We start from the raw sequence: 27,679 nt of genomic DNA on the forward strand, positions 1-27,679 counted from the left end.
CTGTTCCAACTCGTCAAATGCAACTCCTCTTAAAAGTTTGAATCCCTGCCACAATGCTTTGCCAAGTACGAAGACCCCCTTTTTGGGCCAGCCCTTAGGATATTGTCATCGGGACAATATTTCGCTCTCGATACTTGTGTACACAAAGAGTCCGGGTTTTGAATTAGCCATCAACACTGTTTTACTAACATAGCAAGATTAAAAATTGTGAAGGTATCTGAATCCCAATCACCCTCTCTTCTTCGGAACACACAATTTTCACCAAACGAACCAATGCATTATCTTCTTTTTCTTGCTGTCATCCCATCAAAACCCAGCAATTTCGTCAGTAATTAACTTGCAAATTCCTTTTAGCAATTGAAAGACATATAATGGAATTGCTTGGACAACTAATTTAATCAACACTTCTTTTCCTTGCATTGAAAGCGTTTTTTCTTTTCACCCTTTTAATCGCTGGCAGACTCTATAACAAGGTGAGTATTAGTATGTACTTCCTTCATCTCTAAATTCTTGTCTTAAATTTGTTTACATATGAATGTATCTAATACTAAAAATATGACTTGATACATTTGTATTTAAATAAATTTAAAACAAGAATTTTGAGACAGAAGAAATACTTTACAAATGAAGAGCTGCAGAGTTGCTTCAAGTGGACCAGCCAATCCCGAAAAAAAATTATATGAGACCAGGTCTCACGGTTAGTAGATGAGACCCGTCTTGATAAATGACACGTAACATTCACAAATTATAAAACATCCATCGCCAATGTTTTATAATTTATGAATGCCACGTGTTATCCATCAGATGAGTCTAGCGTGAGACATGGTCTCGTATACTTCTTTTCCGCCGACCCTAGTCCACCGCAAGCGACGGAGTTAATGCCCCCCGAACCCCCCCTCCCCCCCCCCCCCCCCCCCCCCCCCCCATCCCGTGTGCTTCTAGAAGCATCTTCTGCGGGCCGGGAGCTCCTCTATGAAGGCGTCGGCGGAGAAGGAATTCTCCGGCGACGACGTCGATTTCGACCCCAGCGTGTCCGCGGCCTCTGCAATGCGCGAGCTTGGTTAGTCTCCCCCCCTCCCCCTTCCCCCCGAAATTCTCCCCCCACCCCTCCCCCCGAAATTCTCCGGATCACACTTCTAGATTTCGTGTTTTTCTACCGATTGATCTGGGGATTTTGTGTAATTATATGCTGTATTATAGGGGGAAGAATTGTACGAGGATTTGTTTGCGAAGGCATCGCTTCAGCTGCTTGGGAAGGGTCTTCCGCCTCAACTCCGGCACCACGGCTTCAAAATGATGCGGGTTATTCCTCGTTTTCAATTAGCTCGAGTCAGAGGCTGTTCTTGCGTTTTCTTATGCTTTCCCAGTTAGATAGCACTGAATAGAGTCGCAATTCGTATATCCTATTGTCTCCGACCGGGAAGACATCTGTTATCACCCAGCTTTAATCTTTTTTTTAATCGAGACAACAGAGACAACAACATCCAGCAAGACTAGCATTACTAAATATACGTTCCCATTTGTAACAACTCCAGTACCTCTTACAGAAACTTCTTACAAAAATGAACGTAGGTAGTAGTATGTTTGATTCTTTTTCTCTCACACAGGGAGCTGGGCCCAGAGACAGTTAGTAGACGAAGATACAGTTTGTAATAATGCCACTTACTTATTCACTGTGTATGCAATTCTTGTACACGGTCTAGCTTACTTTGGTCACTACTTCATCATGATGCTAGTATGGCTGTTGTGGGATTTGCCTGTAAAATATGTGTCATTTATGGGATTGATTGTTAGATAGGAGTAGTGCATAAGTTGTTACTCTGATCGTACGACTCATCTATAACTCGTGGCATTTTGATATTGGCAGCATCTATTCAGTTCAAGGAGTGCTACAGCTGCTTTAGTGGCAAAGGTTCTTCCTTTTTTGTCCGTTTTTGTTATTTGTTTTATTTGTTTCTGTGCCTGTTTTGTGTTCAAATCTCAATGTTATTTCGCAGGCAATTTGGAGTGGTGGAATTTCTCTATTGAATGATTTGCTTTCTCCCGTTACTTATCTATCTAAACCAGGTCCTGACGATGTGAGTTCATCAACATATAAACTTCCAGTTCCTTTCCTTCCCAGCATTCAAGTTATTGTTAATAAGTGTCGCTCTAACTGTTAGGCTGAGTTGGCCGCCTTCACGTTAAAGTGGATTTCAGATTTCAGAGGTAATGATGTTTTCCTTGGTTAATTTCTTTGCAACCATTTCAATTACTAAGGTAAACGAATGTTACTCTCCTTGTTAGGTGGCCTATGTGAAGCAGATTTACCTGATCTAGATGAGTTTCTCACAAATGTCATGCTTTTCCTTTCGTCAGTAAGTTATTTTTCTTACTATGTATTCAACGTTGATAGTTTATCTGGTAAGATATGGCTTCTTAATGTGAATTCTTCTTTGGATATCCCGTTGTAGTTGCTCGAGAAACATTTTGAATCAATTATTGCTGAACGCCCTGACGAGCTCATGGTATCAACTGAAAAGGATGTCTTGACGGTAACATCTTGCTTGCTTGCTGCAAATGCGTATGCGGAGTGGGTTCCAGTGGTTCACCTTGTCAAACATGGTTTAGTTAAAAGGTTTGTTTTCAGAAATTTGAATTTGTTTGTTGGTGTTATCTTTATTTTGATGATGACCATATGATCCTTAATTTTGCAGATGCGAGTCCTTACTTCATCTCAGTAAATTCCAGACATATGCTTTGAAGTTCTTCAAAATTCTGTGCCAAAGGTGTGTATAATATTGGTTTCTCCTTTCTCCTAAGCCAACAACTTCCCCCCCTTCCTTCTGTATTGATTGTGGCTGTGAATGTTTTCTCAGAAGAAGGCCTATTACTGCCGCACAGGATTATGACGATGCAATGGGCCATGTCTTTGAGATCTTGATGAGCATTTCACAAGATTCTTTGACCAAAGATAGAGCATGCTCTGATTTTAGTAGTGAAAGGGAGCTCGACGTTGCCGAGGGTATCTGCGACTGTTTGGTTACTCTGGTTTCATCCAACATGCAATGTATTGTTTCAGATACCATTAAGACCTCCTGTTTCCTTCGACAGGTCAGTGCTCATCTGATAGTATTGTTTGCCTTTCATGGTATCAGTGCTCTTCAAATAGTATTCTTTGCTTATTTTGGTATCTTGTTAAATACTTTAATGCATATTGGTTGGTAATTTGCCCCCTTTTTGAGTTCTAAGTGGCCCTGATGTCTACCTTATGTTCGTGCTTGTAGATGCTGGAATATTACCAACATTACAAGATTGCACTTCATTTTCAGTGCTTACCGTTTTGGCTGGTATATCTCACACAGCTTTACTAAACTATTCTTTCTGTTTGGCAATATTTCTCTACGGCACGCGCCATGCACGTCTTGTGAAATGTCATATCTTGGGAGGGACATATGTCAATTTCATTAACTTATTTTCTTCAAGTAATATCCATACACACACATAGACAATGCACGATAACAAATTCTGTTAATCTCGCAATCTTTCTAGTGAAAGGTATGTACACATGGGTGTGTGTAACGTAAGTATCGTCGTGTAAACTAGATGAGTGGATTAATGCAACTCATTAATTAATTAATGATCAACTCTAAAAACTTCCAAAAAAATTGTAGCGGTGCATTATTTGTTTCAAGTAAATGCAAGAGAGCTTGCGTTTCATTGCATTGAAAAGAGAGAGTTTGGGCTACAATCCTCCTAGGAGGCAGTTACATAGTTTGAAAACGATTTAGGGGACATCCCAGGTTTGGGGGGTGATGGCTCTAAGCCCTAATGCACCAGCTCCGGTCCAGAGGGCAGCCTCATCCTTGATCTTCGTGAGCAGGCTGGTCACAGATGGGCGTCCTCGGTTGAAAATGCAATCGTTGCGGTGCTTCCATGTCATCCGGGGGACGAGCAGGGTCATGGTGGCAAGGCCCTTGCGCATGGGCTTGGGGGCGAGCTGTCTTGCCGATTGCCACCAGTCATTGAGTGAGTCCTCATGGTCGGGCGGGGTGCAGGGGATCCTCAGCCAGTGCAGCACTTCGTGCCAAATCTGCCGGGTGAAGGGGCATGCGAGGAGTAGGTGGTGCATGGTCTCGGGGGCCTGATCGCAGAGGGTGCAGCGCGCGGGGTGCTGCTGGCCTCGGCGGGCAAGCCGGTCCGCAGTTCAGCACCGAACTAGTGGAAGAATCTGACGCTCGGCGGCGCCCAGCTCTTCCAGGTAAGCTTCCATACGTCGCAGGTGATAGAGCCGTTGAAAGTGTCGATGTAGGCCGATTTGGTGGAGTAGACACCGCTTGCGCTCCATTTCCAGGTTAGGCAGTCTGGCTCGGTAGAGAGGGTCGTGCGGTCGTACCAAAGAAAAGGGATACCCCCTCCAATATTTTTCTTGATAAAATTTACAAGTTCTAGACCGAGCAATGGGGAGAGTATTAAGTCAATTATTTATCATCATAAATCAGACGATTATGCGAACAATGATTTGATCGATTCTTGTACACAAAAATTGTTGGTAAAAACAAAGGGAAAACCATGTCACAACATTTGTAAAACGGAACTATAAGTGAAGGTGAAGATATTTAGTTACAACATATATCATATTCATACTATTATTATAGTACTTGCAGTTCTCTAATTTGGTAAAATAAAATTTGCGCCTTTCCAGAGGCTGTACCGCTGCATGCCATATCTCTCTGTCTCCTTTTTGCTACTTGCTAGTACCACCAACGTGAGCATGCCAGAATTTTCTAATCTCTCTCACTCCCTCTCTGTTTTCTTGCTAGTAGTTGCTAGTACTACTCGTGTGAGCATGCCAGAACTTTCTAGACAGAGATGGGAGAATCACGCGTGTGTACAAGCATGTTCAGAGAGGGGCATGCTGCAGCACATTGCCGGGGCCACCGCGAATTCCTGCACCATGGACTGTTTGATTAGTCTATCCAACGGTGTAGTTGTAGCCACGTTGTGCTTCAGCTAAAGATGTTAATTGTGAGCCATCTGATAAGAAAGATCCAGCAGTCCATATGACTTGATATCCATAGTACAGATTTACGGGAAGTGTTGTCTGACAACGTTTGTCCAATGAGCAAATCATTAGTGCAGCTATCACACTAGTTGCGGATTATGCCCCTGCTTTAGTGTTGTTAAAGATGTTGTAGTGATAGTTTGTAAGTTAGTAGAGTATGCTTAATCCAACACCACTGAAATTTCTTGTGCACCCTAGGTCTATACATATGGTATGCTTGGAAAAATAATTTGAAATAGAGGGAGTAGATGCAACATTATCCTTATGAAATTTATTCCTCATGCAGATGGTGCTAACTAAGGGACCTAAAGAATTTTTTTTAGCCTCTGACCCTGCGGATGTTGCTTTTGCATCTGGGACCAATTCAGCAGAAAAGGGCAATATTGGAACAATTTTATTTTTTAGCGATGGTATATGCAGTGTGATTCTGGACGTTTCATTTAAAAGAATGCTCAAGACACCTGGAACCATATTGCCATGCTCGTTAGAGTTATGGAGCGATGAGCTTCATGGAAAGAATGGCTTCATACAGTACCGCTCCAGACTGGTGCGTTTCTTGTTACATCTCATAGCCCTCCTCCAGTTAGTAATCTGTTGCCTACCACTTCATGTTTACTATCTGTTGAAGCTTTCTCAAGTCTTATCATAAGAGTTGCTTATGGTGGTTCTTATGTTTGCTGTCTGCTGAATGTAACGATTTGATTCCTCCACTCAGTTGGATCTCATAAAATATATTGCTTATCGAAGACCAATCCTTGCCGCCAGCAGAGTTGCACAGAGAATTAATAGCGTCACTGGAGATGCAATCACTGTATCAAACCCCCCCAAGGTTGGACCCTTAATTATTCAGCCAGAGCTTAATTATTTGTCGTGTTTTCTTATAAATTTATTTGTGCTGGTGAAATTGTGCTGACTGCATGAGTATTTTAGGATTTGGCTGCATTTGAAAGTGCACAGCTAGTGCTTAACACGGTTGTCAATGCTATTTTTGATGATTCGGTTGAGAATGGAGAGATTATTCTGGACACACAATTTTCATTGCACAGGATACATGACATATTTGGAGGTCTGCAGATTATTCACCTTTTCTTCTTTTGTGGTAAACGTAGTTCTGTTTTATCATTAACTCACCCTGTGATTGTAAATCAGGTCTACTTACTCAGCTTCTGTCTTTGAAGTGGACGGAACCAAGACTGGCCGTTATCCTTGGACACTACTTGAGTGCGTTTTGCCCTTACCTGAGGCGTCATCCACCTGTAGTTCCCGCAGTTGTGAATAAACTTTTTGAACTATTGTCATCAATCACTGCCAGCTGTCATGTAAGCTCAACACTTTCCTTCCGTCGTGAGGGAAACACAATTATAACCTGTTTAGACTGGTTAATCGAACTTTGTTGGCAGTTTAGACCGTAGTCTACTATTAATCTTATACTCCATGTCCGTGAACCTGAAATCACTCTCCCTGATTTTAGTTTGCTGTTCTTTTTTGAAGTAGGGTATTTGCTTCTGGATATTTATTCTACCTGTTTGAGATGTTACCTTGAAAATTTCACAATAATTGAATTTTTAACCATGATTGGATGTGTTCTTAGTGGTCAGAGATTTGTGCAACTAACATGCAAGGAGACGGGCATAAATAACTATACCATGTCCTTAACTAGGCTTCAAATCCTGTTTTATAGTGTCCGAGTTCTCTATGAGTTGGCTAACTTACTTTCTTGTTGCTTATTAACATTGTTGTCTAGGATCTTTCAATAGCCCAGAGTGCCCAATCGCAAATATGCTCATGTATCATTCACGTATGCAAAGCTGTTAATAGCACTGCTCTTCCTTCAGATATGAAGGTTAGTTGACCTTGTATTCAGATATAAGCAGACTCGTTTCTGTTATATTTAGCCACATGTGGAGTACCTTGCCAGTTTGATTAGGAAAGTTCTTTATCACTGTTATGCTGTATAGTGTTTACAAGCTAGAGATCGCATACCATATTATCATGTGTTTCTCATTACTCATTAGTACATTTTAAACCACTTTGCATGGTAATTACATGTATACGATATACTTACCTTTTGTTGCATGGTATATGCAACGAGTTCCCTAATTTGCTCTATAAGGGGGTGTTGAAGTAGGGGAGAGAGGTGTGGCGGCTGGGATAGAGAGCTGACCTGTGTTGTTGTATTCTTTTGGGTTAGGGTTTCCTGTACAGGAGGGCAGCCCACATATAGGCTGCTGGGTACATGGGCCAGATGGGCCTTAAGCACACACACACACACAGAACATAGAGAAGACACAGCCCAACACTCCCTCCCATGAGGTATGATAGATATCTATCATACCCATCTTCTCACAACCAAGGTTGCTCGCCCTTGTTCCCAAGCCTTTTGTTAGACAATCGGCGACTTGTTTTCCAGAGCTCACATGAGTTATCTTGATGATTCTTGCATCCAATTTCTCTTTGATAAAGAATCTGTCTATCTCCACATGTTTTGTTCTGTCATGCTGCACTGGATTATTAGCAATGCTGATGGCAGATTTGTTGACACACGAGCATGATAGATATCTTGTCTGAGCGCCTTTAGCTCGAGCAACCCACAACATCTCACTCAGCCCTTGAGGCATTTGCCATCAGCATCCCACACATGATTCAAAGGATCTTGTCTGAGCGCTTTAGCTCGAGCAACCCACACATGATTCAAAGGATCTTGTCTGAGCGCCTTTAGCTCGAGCAACCCACAACATCTCACTCAGCCCTTGAGGCATTGCCCTATACTTAGCTTCTGCAGTTGTTTTTGGTTCTACCGGTTCTTTTTTGCTTCTTCATGACACCAAATTTCCACCAACAAACACACAATAGCCTGAGGTTGATCGTCTATCATCAAGACAGCTAACCCAATCAGCATCACTATAACCATCAATATTCAAATGGCCATTACTCTTGAACCAGAGTCCCATACCAGGGCTGCCCTTTAGATACCTCAGGATTCTATAGACTGCATCAAGGTGTCCATTTCTGGGGTCATGAATATATCTACTTACTGCACTTACCGCATATGTAATATCTGGTCAAGCGTGACATAAGTACAGAAGTCTGCCAACCAATTGTTGACATTTTCTTTGTTACCGGTTCACCAAGCTGTGTTGTCAATTTGTGATTTTGTTCAATGGGAGTTGGAGCTGCTCTACATCCAAGCATTCCCATATGACTCTAAGGTAATACTTCCTCTGAGATAGGGCTATTCCCCCTTTGATCTGGCAACTTCGATACCCAGGAAATATTTTAGCTGACCAAGATGTTCAACTTCAAATGCTTTGCCTAGCATTTATTCAGTTTTCTAATCTCCTCTTCATTGTCTCCTGTTGTTGTGATGTCATCCACATATACTGCAAGAATAGTGATCTATTGCTTGAAATGTTTATAGAAAACCATGTGATCTCCATTGCATTGTTTATACTCCACATTGCAAGTTGCTTGCCTGAACCGGTCAAACCAAGTCCTTGGCGACTGCTTCAAATCGTAGAGAGACTTTCTCAATCTACAAACCATCCTAGCAATCGCAGGTGTAGAAAGTCCTGGAGGAATTTCCATTTACACTTCCTCTTATAGATCTCCATGTAAGAAGGCATTTTTGACATTGAGTTGGTGGAGTGGCCATCCAAAATTAGTTGCACACGAAATCAGAATCCTCACTGTATTCATCTTTGGAACTGGGGCGAATGTTTATGTCAGTCAATACCATAGGTTTGGCTGTACCCTCTAGCTACTAGTCTTGCCTTGCATCGGTCAACTTTACCCTCGGGATTCTGCTCCACTTGCAATTGACTGCCTTCTTCCCTTCTGGAAGATTTGCTAGCTCCCACGTTTTGTTCTTTCTCAGAGCCTCCAACTCTTCCCTCATGGCTTCACACCATTTTGGATCTTGTCTTGCTTCTTTCCAGTCTTTTGGAACAAGCACGGCTTGAAGTGATGCGACAAATGCTCTAAATGAAGGTGATAGAGCTTCATAGGTGACATAATTACTTATGTCATTCTCAAGATTGCCCTTGCTCAAAGTTCTCCTTGCTACTTTCTTCCTGAGAGCAATTGTAGATTAGGTCATGCTTCTTGAGTACTTGAATTCTCATATGCCTCCACTTCAGATGAGGTTCCCGGCGCAGTTGTTCCTCCACTAACTGCCCCCCCCCCCCCCCCCCCCCCCCCCCCCCCCCAACCCCTGGCGCACTTGTTCCTCCACAACTCTCTTGTAGTATGGTAGTATGCACCTGAGGATTCCTTCAGCCCCATCAACTACAGCTGGAATGAAGGATCCCGCTATTGCCACCCCCGAAAGGTGACATCCATACTTATCCTTATGACTCCAACATGTATAGCCTTGCTGGGCTGCATGATATCCAACAAATATGCATTGTACAGCTCATGGATCCAGCTTTCCACTGATGGTCGGTGTTCTCTGAAGAAGCAAGTACACCCAATTAACTTAGGAGAAACTGTGAATTGATTCTCCCTGAATAGCATCTCACAAGGAGATTTCATGCTAAGCGTTTTTGAAGGCATCTGATTGATCAGGAACATTGCAGTCATGACAGCTTCACTCCACAATAATTTTAGCACATTCATGGTGAACATAAGTGAGCGAACCACTTCTAGAATGTTTCGGTTCTTTCTTTCTGCAACACCATTCTGAGCAGGGGTATCTGGACATGATGTTTGGTGCATTATGCCTTGTGCTGACAGAAAGCCTCCAAATTGCTTGTTTACATATTCAGCTCCATTAGCAGATCTGATCACCTGCACCTGCACATTAAATTGGTTTTGCACATAGGTATAAAACTCCTGAAAACATTGGAATACATCATCTTTATGTAGCAGGAGGTACACCCAAGTCATGTGAATGTGGCAATCTATAAATGTCACAAAATATTTCATTCCACCAATAGAAATGACAGGACATGTCCACACATCAGTGAATCAACATAAACAGGGATATACTCCTGAGCCCGTTACTCAAATATTTGATTCTTAATATTTGATTCTTTTGTACTTTGCATGTTCACATGCATCACACATAAGCTTTACTCGTGTCTATTCCACACATTACAGCAGGAGACAGCTTACTCATCTTATCAAAAGCCATATGCCCCATGTGGGCATGTGGCAGTGATGGATCATTGCCATTGTCTCACTTCCTCCAACTAGTCTGCCAAAACAGGACTAGCACCAGACCTAGACACTTGACGATCCATGTACAACAATCCACTATGCCTGATTCCTGTCCCATGTTTCCTTCCAGCCATCCTCTCCAATCTTGGTCAACTTAAACCTGACCTCCTCTTGTGCCATTTCTGCAACTGCCTCCTCAAGTGAGGGAAGCTTTGGCTGATGAAAGAACCCAGCACGCCTCCCTTCAAATTCTGAGTGAAGTCCTTTCAAGAATTTCATCTCTCCTATGCTCTACCCACTTCTTAGTGGCAAGTGGCAACTATATACATTCTGAATGTGGCAATTCCAGTGGATCATAGCGGTCTAAGTCAGCCCACAAATGCTGCAATTTTGCTACATATTCCATCACCGATTTATCCCCCTGCTTTAACTCATTTACTCTATCCTCAGTCTGTGCCATAAGCATTATGTTCCCTTTCCCGGATTACATTGTTTCCAGGGTTTTCCATACCTCTGCTTGCATGGGGAAGAGTCTCCACGGCTGCTGCAATGGATGGAGTCAAGAAGTTCAGCAGCCATGCCACCACCAGAGAGTTGACGACACTCCACTTCTTCCTCTCTTCACTTGCCCTGTTTTCCGGTTCATTGACATAGCCTTTCAGCCCCTTTGTCCACAATATTAGCAATGCTCTTCTAGACCAGCTTAGGTCAGGTTGATGTCATTTGGCATCAATTCTATTTTCTGAATCACCTCAGGCTGAGGAACAAGCACACCTGGGTAAGGCACACCCTCTGCCTTGACGGCAAGGAGCTCAGCTAGCTTCTCCAACGCCTTTGCCAATCTCTGGCTGTCCCCTATCTTTCCAAGCTTGAGTTACACCCCTAGCAACCTCGAGCAACCACGGCTCCCCACTTTCAACCTCTCTGCTACCTCCATCCCTCAGATCTGTGTTTTCACCTCCCTTCCATACAAGCCTCCTCCTCCCAGACAGTCGCCGCAAGCATCACCAGCCAGCGACAATCAACACTGCTGGGAACCCAAGCTCTGACCCCATGTTGAAGTACCGGAGAGAGGGGTGGCGGCTAGGATAGAGAGCTGACCTGTGGTGTTGTATTCTTTTGGGGTTAAGTGTTTCCTATGCAGGAGGGCAGCACATATATAGTTTGCTGGGTTACATGGGCCACATGGGCCTTAAGCGCATGCACACACACAGTACAACAGGGGGTATTTCTGTTTTTACTTCGTACTAACTTGTTTGGTAAGGTTAAGTGGTACTTCCGCTTTATGGGATATATGCATATTCAGCTCTGTTGGAGATCTTTTAGCTTGGTTATTTTATTACATGATTTTGGCAATTATTGACAATAAAACCAAGTAGAAATGTGTAAATCAATTTTGTGAAGTGTCTTTAATTCTCAAGTTAATAAATCGATTGACATGCAGGATTTCTTCTCTCCTTACATCACGGAAGAAGATGTACTAGCCTTTTATTCCATCAAACAGAACAAAGGTAAGATGCACCTTTTGCTCTTAAGCCACTAACATGGTATTGTTTGAGAACTCTTGCTGGAGAGAAAATAAATGGAGTATATAGTAACTCAACATTTTTGAGGATTCAACGGTAAATTCCATCTGAAAACATAATAATAGTTAAGAAAGGGCAACCATCAAACTTGCAGATGCAAAATATGGACAGTATCCTGGTACTAGTTTTATGTGCAGAACATCTTTTAATGATTAAATTTTAGCCTAGCAGCTAAAAGTTATAGATACTTTTCTGCTTACCATGTACTCCGTCCTTTCCAAATTGTAAGATGTTCTAGTTTTGTCATGAGTTGTACTTGTTTTAATCTGACCTTTTTTTTGAGGATTCAATAGTAAATTCTATCTGAAAACATAATAGTTGAGAAATGGCAACCATCAAACTTGCAGACGCAAAATATTGCTATATCCTGGTACTAGTTTATGTGCAGAGTGTCTTTTAATAATTAAATTTAACCTAGTGGCTAAAAATAATAGACCCTTTCCTGCTTACAATGTACTCTGTCCTTACCAAATTATAAGATGTTCTAGCTTTGTTTGGAATGGAGGGAGTAGTTATGGAGAGAGTATGCTGGAATTGATGCAGGAATTTATTTATATAGCAATAAAATTATTGAAAATATAATTAGAATGTATGAGAATAATACCCCTCGATATTCTTGCCATATGAACAATATCAGAAATAGCAGTAAATGGAGGTTGGTTGCATGTTATAATAGCTCGTGACCTGCTTCAGTTGAATTTTTTGTTGCTGAAAAAGAAAATAATGGTGTGGAAGTCTTGCATGTGCTGGAAAATGGAATGTGGAGGGCTCGCATGTGCTCGAAAATGGGATCACCTGCTTAGATATATAGGATGTTGTGTTCTTTTTGTTACTATTTAGGGCCTCTTTGATTCTCAGGATTCTCAAAACGCAGGAATAGGGAAAATGTAAGAATACAGTGTCATGTCCTCTTGTATCCTACGGGATTTGGAGAAGTGTTTGATAGCACAAGAAAAGCAAAGGAATTCTACAAAGAAGTTTGAGTGGATGGAAAATTTCCTCCAAAATGTAGTATAAATGAATCATATGGAAAAAATCCTAAGGATTTCAATCCTACAAATCAAACGACCATCACAGGAAAAAATCCTAAGGATCCAAATCCTGTAAAAATCCTATGCATTTCCTTTGTATCAAAGGAGCCCTTAGAACTCATCAGCACTGGAATACATATTGAATATCTATGCATAGTTGTCAAATGTGTCTGCTCATTTCTTATATTTTTCTTCTTCTGTAGGGGGAGATGGGAGTCAAGACAGACACACTACTGACCTCTCTGCATCCTCCAATACAATGTCATCTCGTCAAATACATGTTCAGACTGCAAGGCTGGGACCTTGGGCTCAGAAAGATGAAAATGCAGGCTTATCAGTTGCTCTTCCCTATCTAGAATATCCACTCATTATACCACCTTCTCCTGATTCTTGTTTTAAACCTTCATGTCTCAAAGCTGATCCATTCACTAGCTTATCTGTGAAGCAAGTGGTAAATGACACTGATAAACCAGGATTGGAGGTGGGGCTTCCTTCAAAGAACTCATTAACAAGTACTGTGCGTGATACTATACCTATCCATCAACAATATATGTTTATATCTTGTTGCCTATCTTCCATCAGGCCCTGGCTGTTAACAATTTTGATGATCAAGAGTATGATCCTGTTCAGGGTAATGCTACTAGTGATTTGGAAAGACCCACCGAGTCTTTTGGGTCAAAATGTCTGGTAAGTGTAGTGTTATTCTCTCCATTTTCTTATTGTTTTTACCCCACATATTTGGACTTGTGGTTGCCGAATTACCTCTTCTAAAGTTCAAGTGATTCTTAAAACATTTGTTTTTGGAGTTATGATAATACACATGTCCTGTAGGTGTTTTCATTATGAAACTGTATGATTGTGACTTGACCTACCTTGTACTCCCTGTGTTCCGTAATTCTTGTCACGGTTTTGGTTCAAATGGAACGGAGGGAGTAACATGTATAATTGTAATGCACCATCATCACAGTATCGGAATTTGGACTTATTGTAGCCTGGTTTGTAAGAGTTAGACTGGAGCTAGTTAGGCTGTGTACGTGCACTGTAACAGGTTTTTTTGGTTGAATATGGTGTATGTGTGGGAATTGTGGTTGGTTTGAAGACTAAATAACTGAATTATTTTTTTGTGGACCATGTTATTATCAATTTACGGATGGGCACATTGCACTTCGGTTTACACCTTATCCAGGCTCACCATATGCACTCTTTTATATTTTCCCATTGACTTGGCTCCAGCCGACCTTGCCACACCATAGGCTAGAGACGAAATCCATCTTGCCAACTAAACATGCACTCTAGCATTAAACATGTACCCAGGCTAAATCATGCTCAACCGGTATATGATGGGTTGACAATGGCCATTGAGGAGAGAACCAGCAATGGAGAGGTGGAAGAATCCCCAAATAGGGACAAAAATAAACATCTAGTTTCAATGCTAGCATAGGTAAGAAAAATAGGGAAGCTGACGGAAGGGATGGAGCCCTAGTGGAGAGGTGCTGTCGTCGAGCAGTAAATACATTGCAGAGTTTTGGGGTGTGGCGAAGTTTTATTTCTTTGAATATCTTGAATCTTATGGGTTTGAACACTAGCCTACCCCGACATGTTTGGGACTGAGGGTATGTTTAGTTTGAGCCCCAGTTAGCCCTACCAAAATATTGGCAAGCCATTGGTGTTTGGATTGTGACCATTACAGCCTCCAAAATTTTGGCATGTTGTTGTTTGGATTGTGACCATTATGGCCACGAAAATTGAGATACTAGATTTGGAAGTATATAAATACATTTATTATCTAGCATTAAGAAAATTACAAATTGGTTCTAAGAGTGGGCGTGAAGAGAGAAGTCATCAATTATACAAGAGAGAGATGCTGCAGTTGGAAGTCGTTAATTATGTGCGCCACCACATTGCATGCAGTAATCACGCAAAGGCCCACATTTTTTATATTCAGTAAAAAGCGCTGCTGATTGTTTAGAAGCCAAAATAATCGCCAAATCCTACTGCATGCACGCCGGGCCCACCAATTTAACAACGGAAGTCGCCACGCCAATCTTTTGGCGAAGCTTTTCGGCACCCTCGTCTCGCCCATACATTGGCGTGAATAACATGGAGGGGAGCCGGCAAGGTGGGCGAGCCAATTTTCTGGCATCGATACAAACAGTAGCTAAATTATGTGGGCTAGCCAACTTTTTGGTAGGGAGTGCTTTGGCATGAATCCAAACAGGCCCTGTAAGGCTTTGTTGTTGTTGTTGTATCCCGAATCTTATTGGCGCATCGTAGCTTATGTTTTGCTTTGAGGTTTGGATACTGAAAATAGCCATCGTAGTTTTTGCTATGCTGCTCTAGGGATTTACATCCCTGACTGTTCTATTATCACTGATGGTGCAAGGTAAGTTTAAAGTAATGCCAGGCTATCAAGGAAAGGCCAAGCTACTTCTTTGGGAGCACAATCTCCTGTCTGAAGCATTCATCAGTGTGATGGCCTGCCCAGGGTACATTGGCAATAACATCATTTTAGACTTCCATGTTGTCGCATTAAGTGCACTAATTTATAAAGTTCACTACAGCTGATCATGACGCAAAACAATTTTTATGCCTTTTGTCTGTCAGGATTGAATGTAAGAAGCAGTTGCTTATGTCTCTGTTGAACCCTTTGAACAAAATTTGGACCCAGTCAGAGTGGGATGAAGAATACATGAGTTACACATATCGTCTGTCTGGTCTTCTTTGCGATGATCAATTTATGAAGACAGTACATTTGTTGGTAAAGTCATTTGAGGAGATCAAAGGAAGCAAAATTGAACATTCTACAGGAACACAGGAAAAATGCTCTCCAACATCAATTGCTAATTACCAGCACTCATCTACCTTTCTACAGCTAATGCTTACCCTGCTCTTACGGGTAAATAACTACCACAAACATTTAATTTTTTACAGATTGTGACAGTAGAACCCATATACTTTTAGGATTTTTCAGAGAGCAAATAGGAAAAATCACTTCTGTTTTTAAACTAGTATTGCAGAGATGTATGTGCATGGGCCCCATTTGTCAGTGACACAACTAATGATATTTTTTTGAGGTTCTCCCTCTGTTCAAATGCTTATGAAAACTACCAAGTTTACATTGCTGTTTTTCATGGTTTATTGTGATTATGTAGTTACAATGTTTCACATTTACTTCAGATCCTTCATTTCATACACATGGCTTGGACGGATCAGTCTGCGTATGATCTGCCAGAAATTATTAGAAGAGCTAAACTCATGAGTACCATGGAGATATTCACTTTTCTACCAGAGACTAATACTTTACCTGACAATGATGGAGTTGATGCTATTAGGGTGGATGCTATCGGAACACGCTTACGTGAAATTCGAGAGACTGGGTAAGTCTGCTGCTTCACACCTGTTTGTCAAACCGATTCTATTGTTTCTAGAGATATGTTTTAAAAGAATTGTATTCCGGGTGCATTAGTGATATACACCCTTTCTATATTGTGAAGTCGTACAACAACAACAAGTCATGGTTCTGGCCCGTGGATAGCTAACTTCCATGGCTAAATCTTTGGTGATATTTCAGTCCTTCATACCTCTTTACGGACTCCTCCCACGTTAAGTTTGGTCTGTCCCGACCTCTCTTGACATTGTCAGGACACCTTAACCATCTGCTATGCACTGGCACTTCTGGAGGCCTGCGCTGTATATGCCCAAACCATCTCAGACGATGTTGGACAAGCTTCTCTTCAATTGGTGCCACCCCAACTCTATCATGTATCTCATCATTCCGGACCCGATCCTTTCTTATGTGGCCACATATCCATCCCAGCATGCGCATCTCTGCTACACCTAGCTGTTGGACATGTCGCCTATTAGTTGGCCAACATGTGCATTTATGTTCAGATCACTATTTAATACCCTGCAATGGAGGTCCTAATGTGCCAGATGACACTGAACTGCTTCCAGCTGATCTTTCAATTGTCTGGGTGTTTGAAAGATTATAATGTTGCAGGTACAATGTCATAGGCTTGTGCGCGAACGTTGGAAGATCATTTTTTGAATTGGACAGCTCTCTTTTCATCCATGCTCTTGTGGCGGATATAAGCTTCATGGAATTTGATCATTTGGGGAAATTCATAGAGCTCACCTTCATTCCATTAGTCAGATGTTGCCCTCGAGAATGTTGGGACAAATGGGTGCTGTTGTTGTTGGAATCTTTATTTTTCTACTGTGAGCGAAATTTTCGTTATGCGTGGCTCAGTTTTATACACGAGGGCCGAGCTAAAGTACCAGATTTCTTTGGCGATCTATACGGACCGGAAGACAAACTCAAGAAATTAGAAGTGGAGCTGCTGCTTAAATTCACTCGTTCTGTATCTTTATTGCTCAGGGTCTTAGCATCAAAAGAACTTAATAGCGGCCTTCCGGATTTGAATTGTCCAAAGTCTGACTTGAAATCCATATCTTCCAGCTCTCTTATGGGGTATGAACGTCATTCAGTTAGTTTTTTTTTGTGTGATCACTACATATTTACTTACTACTTAGCAATGCTTCTTGTAGGTATCTTTTACTTCACAATTGCTTTGGGAGGTTTAGTATGTACTTGTTTGGGTGTTTGGTGGATCATCAAGCAACTATGGAAGCACTACCCTTTTTTCATGCATTGATCCGCCTTGCTGTTGCTACTGATGATGAGAGACTGAAACAGTTTATTCTTAATGAAATGCTTCCAACCATTGTCCGTTTTAGTGATAGGAGTCCTCAAAGTGGAATCTCACGGTTAAGATCGGAGTTAAGTTCAAGCAATGAAGTGAGTTCTATGGATGATGTTGTTTGCCTTGGTCAAGAAATATACAAAGTTTACTTACACAATCAGGCAAGTTATGAATGTATCTCCTCCTATTGTGTACTTGTAATTTGTTGTTATCTCAAGGGTCCAAGCCATATTTGCGCTCAAATCAATACAAAATGTGTTGTACAGGAGTTTTCTGTCCTGTTTTCGTAAATAGCAGGTCTAAATTCTGTGTGCTAATTGGTAATTACTTTCTTGAGTCTGTAAAATTTGATGGCTATAAGGTCTAATATTGACAGTGACATGCCATGACTTCTTTTGGATCATTGTTATCTAGCTTATTACTGGTTGCTAATGGACCAATTCTTTTAGATGGTTCGGAGTAAACTGCATTAAATTAAATAGCATATTGACATTTCTTGGTGATTGTTGTACTTCTAAGTCTAAAATGCATTACATAATTATTGGCATGAGATGCAATGTAATGATGCCTGAGTGATCATGTGGATAATAATCCATGAGTGCACTGTAGTAACAAAGCAAGTTGGTTGCTGGTCCTTCTGGATTTTCCATTTAGCTTTTCCATTTAGCTCCCTATAGTATGATTGGCCTTAGGTGTGAGATACTTTTGTAAAGGTTAACTTAAATCACGAGCATATAGCTATTATGCTGCTTTGGTATACTGGCATCAGCCTTTTCTTCTCGGCAAAGCTCAGTTCAGTCAAACACTGTAAGTGAATTCTACTTGATGCATGTATTTTTTACCAGGTTACTATGACGAATGGCGAAAGGGCAGACAGAAAAACCTGTGCGGATGGATTCATCGATTGGTTCAATAATGAATTGAAGTATCTTCATTACTGTGCGTCTTTGTCTGCTCCAAATATTTTCCCAAAGCACTCTGTGTGGAATTGGGAGGTGAGTTCTCTTGTTTTTCTTATATTTTTATGTCTCACATTCAAAGAAGTTACCCGGCTTACTTCTAGTGCTTATTTTTCTTCACAATATGTTCTCTTTTATGCTTTGCGCAGTTCAATGAAGAATTTGACAGATATTTTCCTACTTATATGGAAATGCTGCATGAGGTGGATACAATGAACGACTGTCTGGAGGTAATTTTTGCTCCATCATGTGGTATTCATTTATTAAGCACATACTATCCAATGTTGAATAAAATGCTCCGTTGTGTCTGACCATGTCAAGGAAACATGTTTTCTGGTGTCCATACACATGTTTTGTTTGCCTTCTATGAGTACCTTACAGTAATTGTACATCATTGACTTGCCTAGGCATGTACAGATAATTTAAAATATTATGTTGTGGGGTCCCACAAATGCTAAGTCTGTAGGCCTTTTGACCCCAGCTCACGGGATAAACTTTTCATCGTTCATTCAAGGCAAAATCGCTTGTAGGCTATCACAATCAATCAAATATTAGTATGAAAAAGGTGTGTCTAAAACTAAAAATTTGTGTGAAGACGGCTTGTTCTCTAGTGTTAGGAGAACTGCTATCTGAAAGACGTATTTTGCTATAGGCTTGGATTCCTACCAATGAACAAGATAAAATTCCAGTAAGCACAATGTTGGAATGATGCAAATGCTGGTCTTGATGTTTCTTGTATTGTGTTCTTGTTCGCCATTGATTAGCACATGCCACATGATATGTACTCGCTGTTGCCTGCCTTGCCCTTATGGATCTTGATGATGCAAAACAAATTTTGATTGAGGGGCAGTTTGGCTGGAACCAGGGTTATGTTAGGCTACATCTCTACTCTTATAAAAAACCGAGTTGGTGATGATGGTGTGCCTGCCATCTTGCAATATAGACCGTTCGATCTATATCTGACAGATAGAAAGCAAACTATGGCAATTTTGCAAAAGGATACCCGCACCTCTCGTTCATCCTTATCTCCCACAACTTCGTTGTTGAGTAATTGAAAAAGAAGCCTCCGGAACAATCTGGCATGGTGGCCGCTGCCGGCGTCGTCCATCCCCATGCCTCTGCTAAGTCCGACCACCAATCACCACCGCGCCCCACTCCTCACCTTATCTCTCATCTTTCTCGAGATATCATTTTTTTGATGAAATTCTCGAGATACCATTTTTTTGATGAAATTCTCGAGATATCATTAGTTTTTACACATGGGATTACTCCTGCATGGGTCAATCACAATAGGTGTTTTGTAAAATAATGCATCTTGATGTTCTGTGCAATGCACGGGCATCTTGCTAGTATGATATGATTTTTCGCTTCTAATATTGGATGCATTTGATATCCCAAATCATTTGTCAATTGGAATGATTTTACTTTTCGTTACAAAATTGTATATGTGCAATTGACATTTTGTTCCTACTTATAAAGATTGGACTTGGCAGTCGTCCATTCACTCATCTTTCAGTCTTCCTTCTCAAATCCGACAGGTGCAAACCTATGAACATAGCAGCAACAGACCCCTCCTGAATCCTCTCTCCTTCTGTCATCTTGCATCACCCAGTCACCTCATGCCATCTCCCACCGCTAATCCCATTCGTGCCAGCTGCCAAAACACATCTAAGCTAGCCTACACCGTTTTTGAGTAAACTAGATTCCATCGTGTTTCTTGTGGTTCCATGGCGTCCTACTGTGCCAATCGAAGTCAACCATATGAACAAATGCAAATATTGTCATTTTTTAAACTTAAGGAGGCACACAGCTTGTTGCATGCATGTGCTTGCAAGAATCAATATTTTTGGGAGGCAATGATTCTTTTTTGTGGGTATTTATTTTGAATGTTTGGTTTATTTTACCGCCTTTTTGAGCTCCTGCTAGGACTGCATTTGCTATTTTCAAAATTCCACAAATTCCTCTAGAGATAGAGCTGGAAAAAACTTGTTGGATTTCTGATACGGTCATTTCAAATTAAAACAAATTCCTCTAGACATAGAGCTGGAAAAAGAAGGGCGGGCCTGGCACAGTGGTAGTCTCTCCACTTGTGGCCTGGAGGTCCTGGGTTCGAACCAGCCTCCTTGCAGAATTATTATGCAAGGGTAAGGCTGTCTAGAAATTCCTTCCGCAGACCACACCTTGTGTGGGAGCTTTCAGCACTGGGTACGCCCTTATAGAGCTGGAAAAAACTTGTTAGATTACTGATACAACCAGAGAAGTCTTGGGTGTTACCTTTGGGAGTTGCCTTCAAAAGCCTTGTTTTGTACAACATAACTTCATTGGGGATTTAAGAACACTACAATTTTTCTGAGTTTATATTTTGTTAATAAAACTGTAAGTTGCACTAATGAACTAATTTTGCAGCGTAAACTTTTAAACGGTAATGCTCTTCTTGAGAGATTAAATCCAGAGTTTAAGGCAAAGTATGCCATTAACAGCTTGCAACATCCTCATTTGCGAATCATGTCCCGTATGCTACGGGTGAGTACTGTATTCTTGATAACCTTCAGCTTGCAATATGTACTTGCATTTTATTCCTGTTTGATGTTAGTTTATTTTGTTGTTTTTAAGAGAAAGGAGCGTGATGTACGCTATCGGCGACGTACTGATGAGATCGACAAGTGTTTGCTCCAACTTATCAATCTGAAACCTTACATTAAGGTATTTGGCCTGGTTCTTACTCCCTTCGTTCCTAAATATTTGTTTTTCTAGACATTTCAAATGGTTACAACATACGGATGTATGTAGACATATTTTGAAATGTAGGTTCACTCATTTTGCTTCGTATGTAGTCACTTGTTAAAATCTCTAGAAAGACAAATATTTAGGAACGGAGGGAGTACTTTTCTGTAACAGGGACATCCCTAACTTGATCCTAGATCATTTACAGCAAACTGATTGTCCGGATGATGTTATGGATCGTCTTGAGGAAAGCTGTCATCCACAATCTGACCTTTGGCAAGGTTATGCACTAAGGGCAGTTGATGTAAGTATTAATTTACTCTGTAATTCATTTGACGGAAGGTTGGACTGACTATCTCTCTTGTAGATTTTCCTTGATTCGTTGTTGATTTTCTGGGAGCCTCAGTTTCATCCCTTGATACGCGAGGTTATTATGATGTCTTAAAGTTGTTTCGTATGTATCCTAGATTATTTTTTCTCGCCTATGTTGCAAGCTAAATAATTGACATTTTCTAGCGCCACAAGAAGCTACTGCTAACAAGTGCCCATGAGTTAGCTGAAGGGTGTGCAATTATTCAGGTTTGTCCATTAATTTTCTTTTTTGGGGGGCGTGGCCAGAACTTTATTAATCTAGTTCTTTCTCACAGCCATTGGAACCTGACCCTGATGATTTCTTGGCGCATTTGCGGCCATATGCATCGGTATACTTCGAGAGTAAGAAGGAACAGTCTGGGGTACGCCATTACTATTTTTAATTGTATTTCCCCATTCCCAAAGTTGTATCCATGCATATTTTAAATCCAAACTGTGTTATGTGCACTGATATTCTAATAGATTTAGCATTATTGCTGATGAGATGGTCAGGTGCTACAATAAATGTGTCTGGATTACTAGAACTGTGTAACACAATTATGTACTCCCTCCATGCTTGAAAAGAAGGCTTACAAATTTTGATTGAAGTCCAACAGTGCCAAGTTTGACCAAGTTTATACAAAAACTACAATACCAAATTAGTATAACTGAATACACAATAAAATATACTTTCAGGCCTCCTTTGGTTTGCAGGAATTTTATAGGAATTTTAGAGGATAGGATTCTTATAGGATTTTTTTCCTTTAGAGCCCTTTGGTTCATAGGAATGAATTCCTATTCCTACATAGGATTGATTCCTATCCTTCACATTTCATAGGAAAATAAAAATGAGCCTAGACTCAATGGAAAAATTCCTTTGATGTCAACCAAATGACATCTCGTTTCCTATTCCTACTCATAGGATTTGAGATACATGTCATCTCATTTCCTACAAAATTCCTATTCCTACGATAATCCTATCCTATGAACCAAAAGAGGCCTCATATTATACCTATCTAGTATTGTTGTTGTTGATAGTTTTTTCTATAAACTTAGTCGAACTTTGTGCCTTTTGACTTTAGACGAAACTTGCATGCCTTCTTTTCAAGCATGGAGGGAGTACCTATTAAGCTAGTAACTGAGGGGCTGTTACATGCAAGTACAGGGCTATACACATAGCTATCGTATAACTTTTGGTGTGCACATGCTTATGCGGAAGATTGTATCTAAAACTAGCATATGACGTGAATGCATGCAATTGTTGACTCGTTGTGAACAGAACTATGAGTTCTCTTTTGTTGTGTATATGTTATAGTTCATCAGTAGACTTGTTGGTTCAACTTCTTATACACTTCTGCCAGCTGACAAGCTTTGATTGTTTAAATTGTTGAACATACTTATAAGATTTTATTTTGGGGGGATCAACCTGCGTAGACTTAGTGAAGTCCGGCATAAGCTACTTCATTGTAATATAGTATATCACAAACAGAGATGGAGGAATGCCAGAGTTGTTAATTTGCCTGTTGGTGTCATCTAGCATCAGTGTTACAGTGTGTTACTTGTATGGTGTCCTGATAAAATACAAGTATTATTCAAGTCAAAGGAGCCAGAGAAAACAGCCTAGTCCAATTTTTCTGCCAAAAGTGAGATTCAGGATCCTTCACAAAATTATACATTAGCTTTTAGTTAAGCTCTGAATTCTGTTTCAGTAAACTCACTGCTCAACGGAGGTGCAAGCTTACAAAGGTTACTGCCTTTAGCTTAGGGGTGTTTCGTTAGGCTTAGTTTTGGCTTATAAGCCAGAAAAATACCTATTTATAAGCTTTTGCCTTTTTCTTCATCTCGAACGATGCAGGGGAGCTCTGTGTTGTTTCATTAAGATGAAAGGAATAAAGTACACCCTCCGTCCCAAAATAAGTCTCTCAACTTTGTACTGCCTTTTGTACAAAGTTGTACTAAGCTTGAGACACTTATTTTGGGACGGAGGGAGTACAAAGGAGAGGCTGACTGGCCTGCTCCCAGAACACACGCAAAAAACCGTTGCGCAACACACAGAAGAACAGCGACCACTACCACACACTACCCCAAGGTGGACTAAGTGTCCAGGGTAAGTGACCACATGAGCAATTTGTTGAGTGCTGCAGCTCCAGCAAAGCACCACAAACGACTTTCACTAGCCACCACTTGTAAAACCATAGGAATACAAGGGTTTGCTCCCTCAGCACACAAGCATTCCGGTGCTTCCATAATTCCCGACAACCAGAATGATGAGGGACTTAAGACCTTTACTCATCTCTTTAGGAGAGTCCTCTTGATAACACTGCACCACCACCTGGAGAAAAAAGTTACACCAGGTTGGGGGGCAGTAGCTGATATACCAACTTTTGGAGAGCCAGCATCCAGACTTGCCATGAGACACAAGAAACCAGGATGTGCTGAATTTCTTCTTGATCACACAATGGTCAAGCAGCAGAGTGCGGCAGCCCACGCTTATAGATAACCAATCAGCTGTCCAGCAGCGTTTCTTGACAGCCAATCAGATGAAAAATCAAAGCAGCAGAGCTGAAGATTTCCAAATCCTTTTCCAGGGCGCAAACTCGATGGATCCCAGAGAGCAACCATTGCAGGCTGATACGGCACACATGGTGTAAGACAAAGTTGTCAACCATATCCCAAATTTGAAGATATTCGACAATAACTTGCACAATTAATGCTCCCTTAACTTTTTTCGAGAAAACGCAAAAGACCTTTGCGTTTCATTTCATTGAAAAGGTAGAATATGGTACAATCCTCCTAGGAGGTCACAGATATATGGGAGGGAGTCAGTGGACGTCCCAGGTGGAGGGCAAGACAGTTTTAAGTCCTAGAGCGCCGGCCATAGCCCAAGAAGAGGCCTCGTGCTTGATCCTGCCTACAAGAATTGCAATTGAAGGACTGGCATTGTCGAAGACGCACGTCGTTCCTGTGCTTCCAGATCATCCAAGGCACGATGAGGGTGACGGATGGCAGCGCTTCGCGCTGCAGTGTTGTTGCTGCTTGTGTCACGCGCAGCCACCAGTCCATTAGCGTTGCCTCATGGTTTGGTGTAGGTATCTGAACTCCTAGAGTCATTACCTCATGCCAGGTTTGCTGGGCGAAGGTGCAGTCCATCAAGAGGTGTCGCATAGTTTCCGGGGCTTGATCACATAGTAGGCAGCGGGGGTGAAAAGATGCTGCAGGCTGCGGCTGGTCCCTTAATGTCAGTCACCTATCTTCGGTTGGTAAGAGCTTTTGAGCCAGCGTCACCAATTAATGTCTTGTTTGAGAATTAAGAGAACAAATTAGGAGCCAACTCCGCCACTGTTTCACCTTGCAACCAGCAGTCAGACCAGAATTTGGTCGTATCAACAATATTGTTGTTACCATCTCGCAACTACTAAATTTTGACTTGTTGGTTCTTTAGCTCTTTTAACTTGGTCACCTTCTAGTCTGTATTAACTTGGGAGGTCCTTTTGTCCAGTATTATACAGCTAAAAAACAAGTACGTCTGCATGAAGAGTTTGATAATTATATGGATAAATATTTGGCGACATGCACATGGGATGATGCTATTGACTTCTCTTCTTTCATGGTAGAACATAATTTTCTGTTGTTGGAAAGGTTCCACTATATGGCTCCACACATCTATCTATTAAGTATTAATTTCTTTATGCATTGTTTGTATGTCGTCTTTTTTTCAGGAAAGTGCTCGCAGAGATGATGAGAGTGGTCAGTTTGAAGAACTGGATAACGATCTTGCCAAAATGTCCTTTGAGGTACTTGTTACTTCGCATGAATTCCTTGGTCGATTTTACACTCTTCTTCTTTTGTTTTTGATGATTATGTTACAAATTATTCTCCTACACACTTTTACTCTTTTATAGCGAATGACCAAGATTGCTAAGCGGGAACACGAAATGAACGGTTACACTCAGAGCTTGAGAGATCTTAATGATGAGGTATGGAAACCTGTTCTGTATTTTCAACTTGACTTTTCAGAGAGGTTAGTGTAATCTTCTCTCCTGGTGATGCTTGTCCTTTTTCATGGAGGGCTCTACTTCTCAATAGTAATTTAATGCAATTCTTCTAGGAAAAAAAAAGACCACACCTAACCTCTCTGAACAATTCATGGTTCAGACTTTGCATCACCATGGTTCAGACTTTTCAGAGAGTATAATCTAATGCTCAGTTGAACCATGTATTTACATTGAAAAATTCCAGGTGAAAGGTCAACTTGCAAGTTTGATGGATCTGCTGGATGAAGAAGGCTTTTTCAGTATTGATGATTCTTCTATTGATTGGGTACTTTTCTTATTTATATTTATATTTAAATCCATATTTCGTATATTAACATTTTTTTCCTTTTGAAGGAAAAAGAATTGTTTAAGAAATTATTGGATACATTTAATGCTTTGACTGGGCATTGCTTTGATGGATGTTATGCAATCCGAGCAATAATGGTATACTTCTTTTGCTATCTCTGTTTTCTCATATTACATGGTTGATTAGGGCCCATTCTTTTTCTTGAATATCAGGATCTTCAAAAATTCTTACCAAGAAAGGATGATGATACATCTCATGACGCTGTTAAAATGGTAGGCTTCCTCCTAAAGGTCAATTATAACTCGTTGTGTTCATGGAAATTATTCATTGTCAACTTTTGACAGGTTGATTATGCAAACGAGGCGTGGAAGGGAAATCTTGAGCATGTATGTTGAAGTATAATATCTTGCTATAACTTTGGGACTATTGTGTTGTTGTGTTCACTATTTGGTTTGCTTCTTCAGTTTTGGAGGGACACAAGGCATTATGAACATAAATACTACGACATGCTTAGACAACCTCTTGAGAAGGTGAGTATTTTTTAAATCCTTGTGCACTGTACCTAGAACATTTGTTGTACTCCCTCCATTCCACAATGTAGTGCGCCCGTGTTTTTTGAGATCTAAGTTTGACCATAAATTTAACCAACAAGACGGACTGCAGCAGGAGCAAAAATTATACCACTGAATTTGTATGAAGTATAACTGTACCACGTAAGCTGCCACATAATGAACCTGATCCTACGTTGCAGCCACTCCTATCTTCTCTGTCCTCCCTTGATCTCTGCCCCATTCCTTCCTATATCCCGATCTGCCTCGTTGTTGGATTACCACCATTAGCGACCTGACTCCGCTTCATGCCACAACAACAACAACAAAGCCTTTAGTCCAAAACAAGCTGGGGTAGGCTAGAGGTGAAACCCATAAGATCTTGCAACCAACTCATGGTTCTGGCACATGAATAGCAAGCTTCTACGCACCCCTGTCCATGGCTAGTTCTCGGATGACACTCTAGTCCTTTAGATCCCTCTTTACGGACTCCTCCCATGTCAAGTTCGGTCTACCCCCGACCTCTCTTGACATTATCAGCATGCTTTAGCCGCCCGCACAGGCGCGCTTCTGGAGGCCTGCGCTGAATATGCCCAAACCATCTCAGACGATGTTGGACAAGCTTCCCTTCAATCGGTGCTACCCCACCTCTACCTCGTATATCATCATTCCGGACTCGGTCCTTTCTTGTGTGGCCACACATCCAGCTCAACATGCGCATCTCTGCCACAACTAGCTATTGAACATGTTGCCTTTTAGTCGGCCAACACTCGGTGCCATACAACATTGCGGGTCGAACCTCCGTCCTATAGAACTTGCCTTTTAGCTTTTGTGGTACTCTCTTGTCACAGAGAATGTTAGAAGCTTGGCGTCACTTCATCCATCCGACTTTGACCCTTTTTTGGGTTTCATCTCCATAAGAGTGGCTGAGTTTTCACGTTGGCTTGCCAAGCCTATCACAGCCCTCCTCCTTTATCCGGGCTTGGGACTGGCTATATTGAGACAACAGGCTTCATGCTTCACTTATTTTTGTCATTTGTTGTCATAACTATATATTAAGCAGCATGACAGATCCAGAGTTGGGGCTATGTGGGCTGTGCCCCAACAAACATTCTTGCAAGATATTCTTTTACTAGTGCACATGTATATCATTATACTAATCTTGGTTCGTGTAAATATGCCAAAACTTTAAGCCCACAAAAATATAGAATTAGGGTTCATACGAACATCATATA

General features: G+C 41.2%; 1 protein-coding gene across 3 annotated transcripts in view; it reads left to right on the top strand.

Moving 5' to 3' along the window:
• The first annotated feature begins 922 nt into the window (after positions 1-922).
• Positions 923-27,679, top strand: part of LOC125545780 (protein HASTY 1-like) — a 30,590-nt gene continuing 3,833 nt past the window's right edge. The window contains exons 1-39 of one of the 3 annotated variants that reach the window (XM_048709812.1): positions 923-1,060; positions 1,202-1,302; positions 1,868-1,912; positions 1,998-2,078; positions 2,163-2,208; positions 2,287-2,357; positions 2,454-2,617; positions 2,697-2,768; positions 2,859-3,093; positions 3,267-3,329; positions 5,331-5,591; positions 5,760-5,873; positions 5,975-6,110; positions 6,194-6,363; positions 6,789-6,887; positions 11,646-11,712; positions 13,022-13,299; positions 13,401-13,505; positions 15,201-15,304; positions 15,423-15,714; positions 15,996-16,195; positions 16,819-17,289; positions 17,367-17,682; positions 18,367-18,516; positions 18,630-18,710; positions 20,887-21,003; positions 21,094-21,183; positions 21,413-21,508; positions 21,572-21,631; positions 21,721-21,783; positions 21,852-21,938; positions 25,055-25,165; positions 25,275-25,349; positions 25,458-25,532; positions 25,795-25,875; positions 25,944-26,033; positions 26,109-26,168; positions 26,241-26,282; positions 26,361-26,426. In XM_048709812.1, coding sequence (XP_048565769.1) covers positions 973-1,060; positions 1,202-1,302; positions 1,868-1,912; positions 1,998-2,078; positions 2,163-2,208; positions 2,287-2,357; positions 2,454-2,617; positions 2,697-2,768; positions 2,859-3,093; positions 3,267-3,329; positions 5,331-5,591; positions 5,760-5,873; positions 5,975-6,110; positions 6,194-6,363; positions 6,789-6,887; positions 11,646-11,712; positions 13,022-13,299; positions 13,401-13,505; positions 15,201-15,304; positions 15,423-15,714; positions 15,996-16,195; positions 16,819-17,289; positions 17,367-17,682; positions 18,367-18,516; positions 18,630-18,710; positions 20,887-21,003; positions 21,094-21,183; positions 21,413-21,508; positions 21,572-21,631; positions 21,721-21,783; positions 21,852-21,938; positions 25,055-25,165; positions 25,275-25,349; positions 25,458-25,532; positions 25,795-25,875; positions 25,944-26,033; positions 26,109-26,168; positions 26,241-26,282; positions 26,361-26,426 — 4,923 coding nt within the window. In that variant the 5' untranslated portion in view covers positions 923-972. The remainder of the gene's footprint in view (positions 1,061-1,201; positions 1,303-1,867; positions 1,913-1,997; positions 2,079-2,162; positions 2,209-2,286; positions 2,358-2,453; positions 2,618-2,696; positions 2,769-2,858; positions 3,094-3,266; positions 3,330-5,330; positions 5,592-5,759; positions 5,874-5,974; positions 6,111-6,193; positions 6,364-6,788; positions 6,888-11,645; positions 11,713-13,021; positions 13,300-13,400; positions 13,506-15,200; positions 15,305-15,422; positions 15,715-15,995; positions 16,196-16,818; positions 17,290-17,366; positions 17,683-18,366; positions 18,517-18,629; positions 18,711-20,886; positions 21,004-21,093; positions 21,184-21,412; positions 21,509-21,571; positions 21,632-21,720; positions 21,784-21,851; positions 21,939-25,054; positions 25,166-25,274; positions 25,350-25,457; positions 25,533-25,794; positions 25,876-25,943; positions 26,034-26,108; positions 26,169-26,240; positions 26,283-26,360; positions 26,427-27,679) is intronic. The other 2 variants (XM_048709813.1, XM_048709814.1) reach the window with 2 other exon arrangements.

The sequence above is a fragment of the Triticum urartu genome, chromosome 3, assembly GCF_003073215.2.
Source record: "Triticum urartu cultivar G1812 chromosome 3, Tu2.1, whole genome shotgun sequence".
Classification (NCBI taxonomy): Eukaryota; Viridiplantae; Streptophyta; class Magnoliopsida; order Poales; family Poaceae; genus Triticum; species Triticum urartu.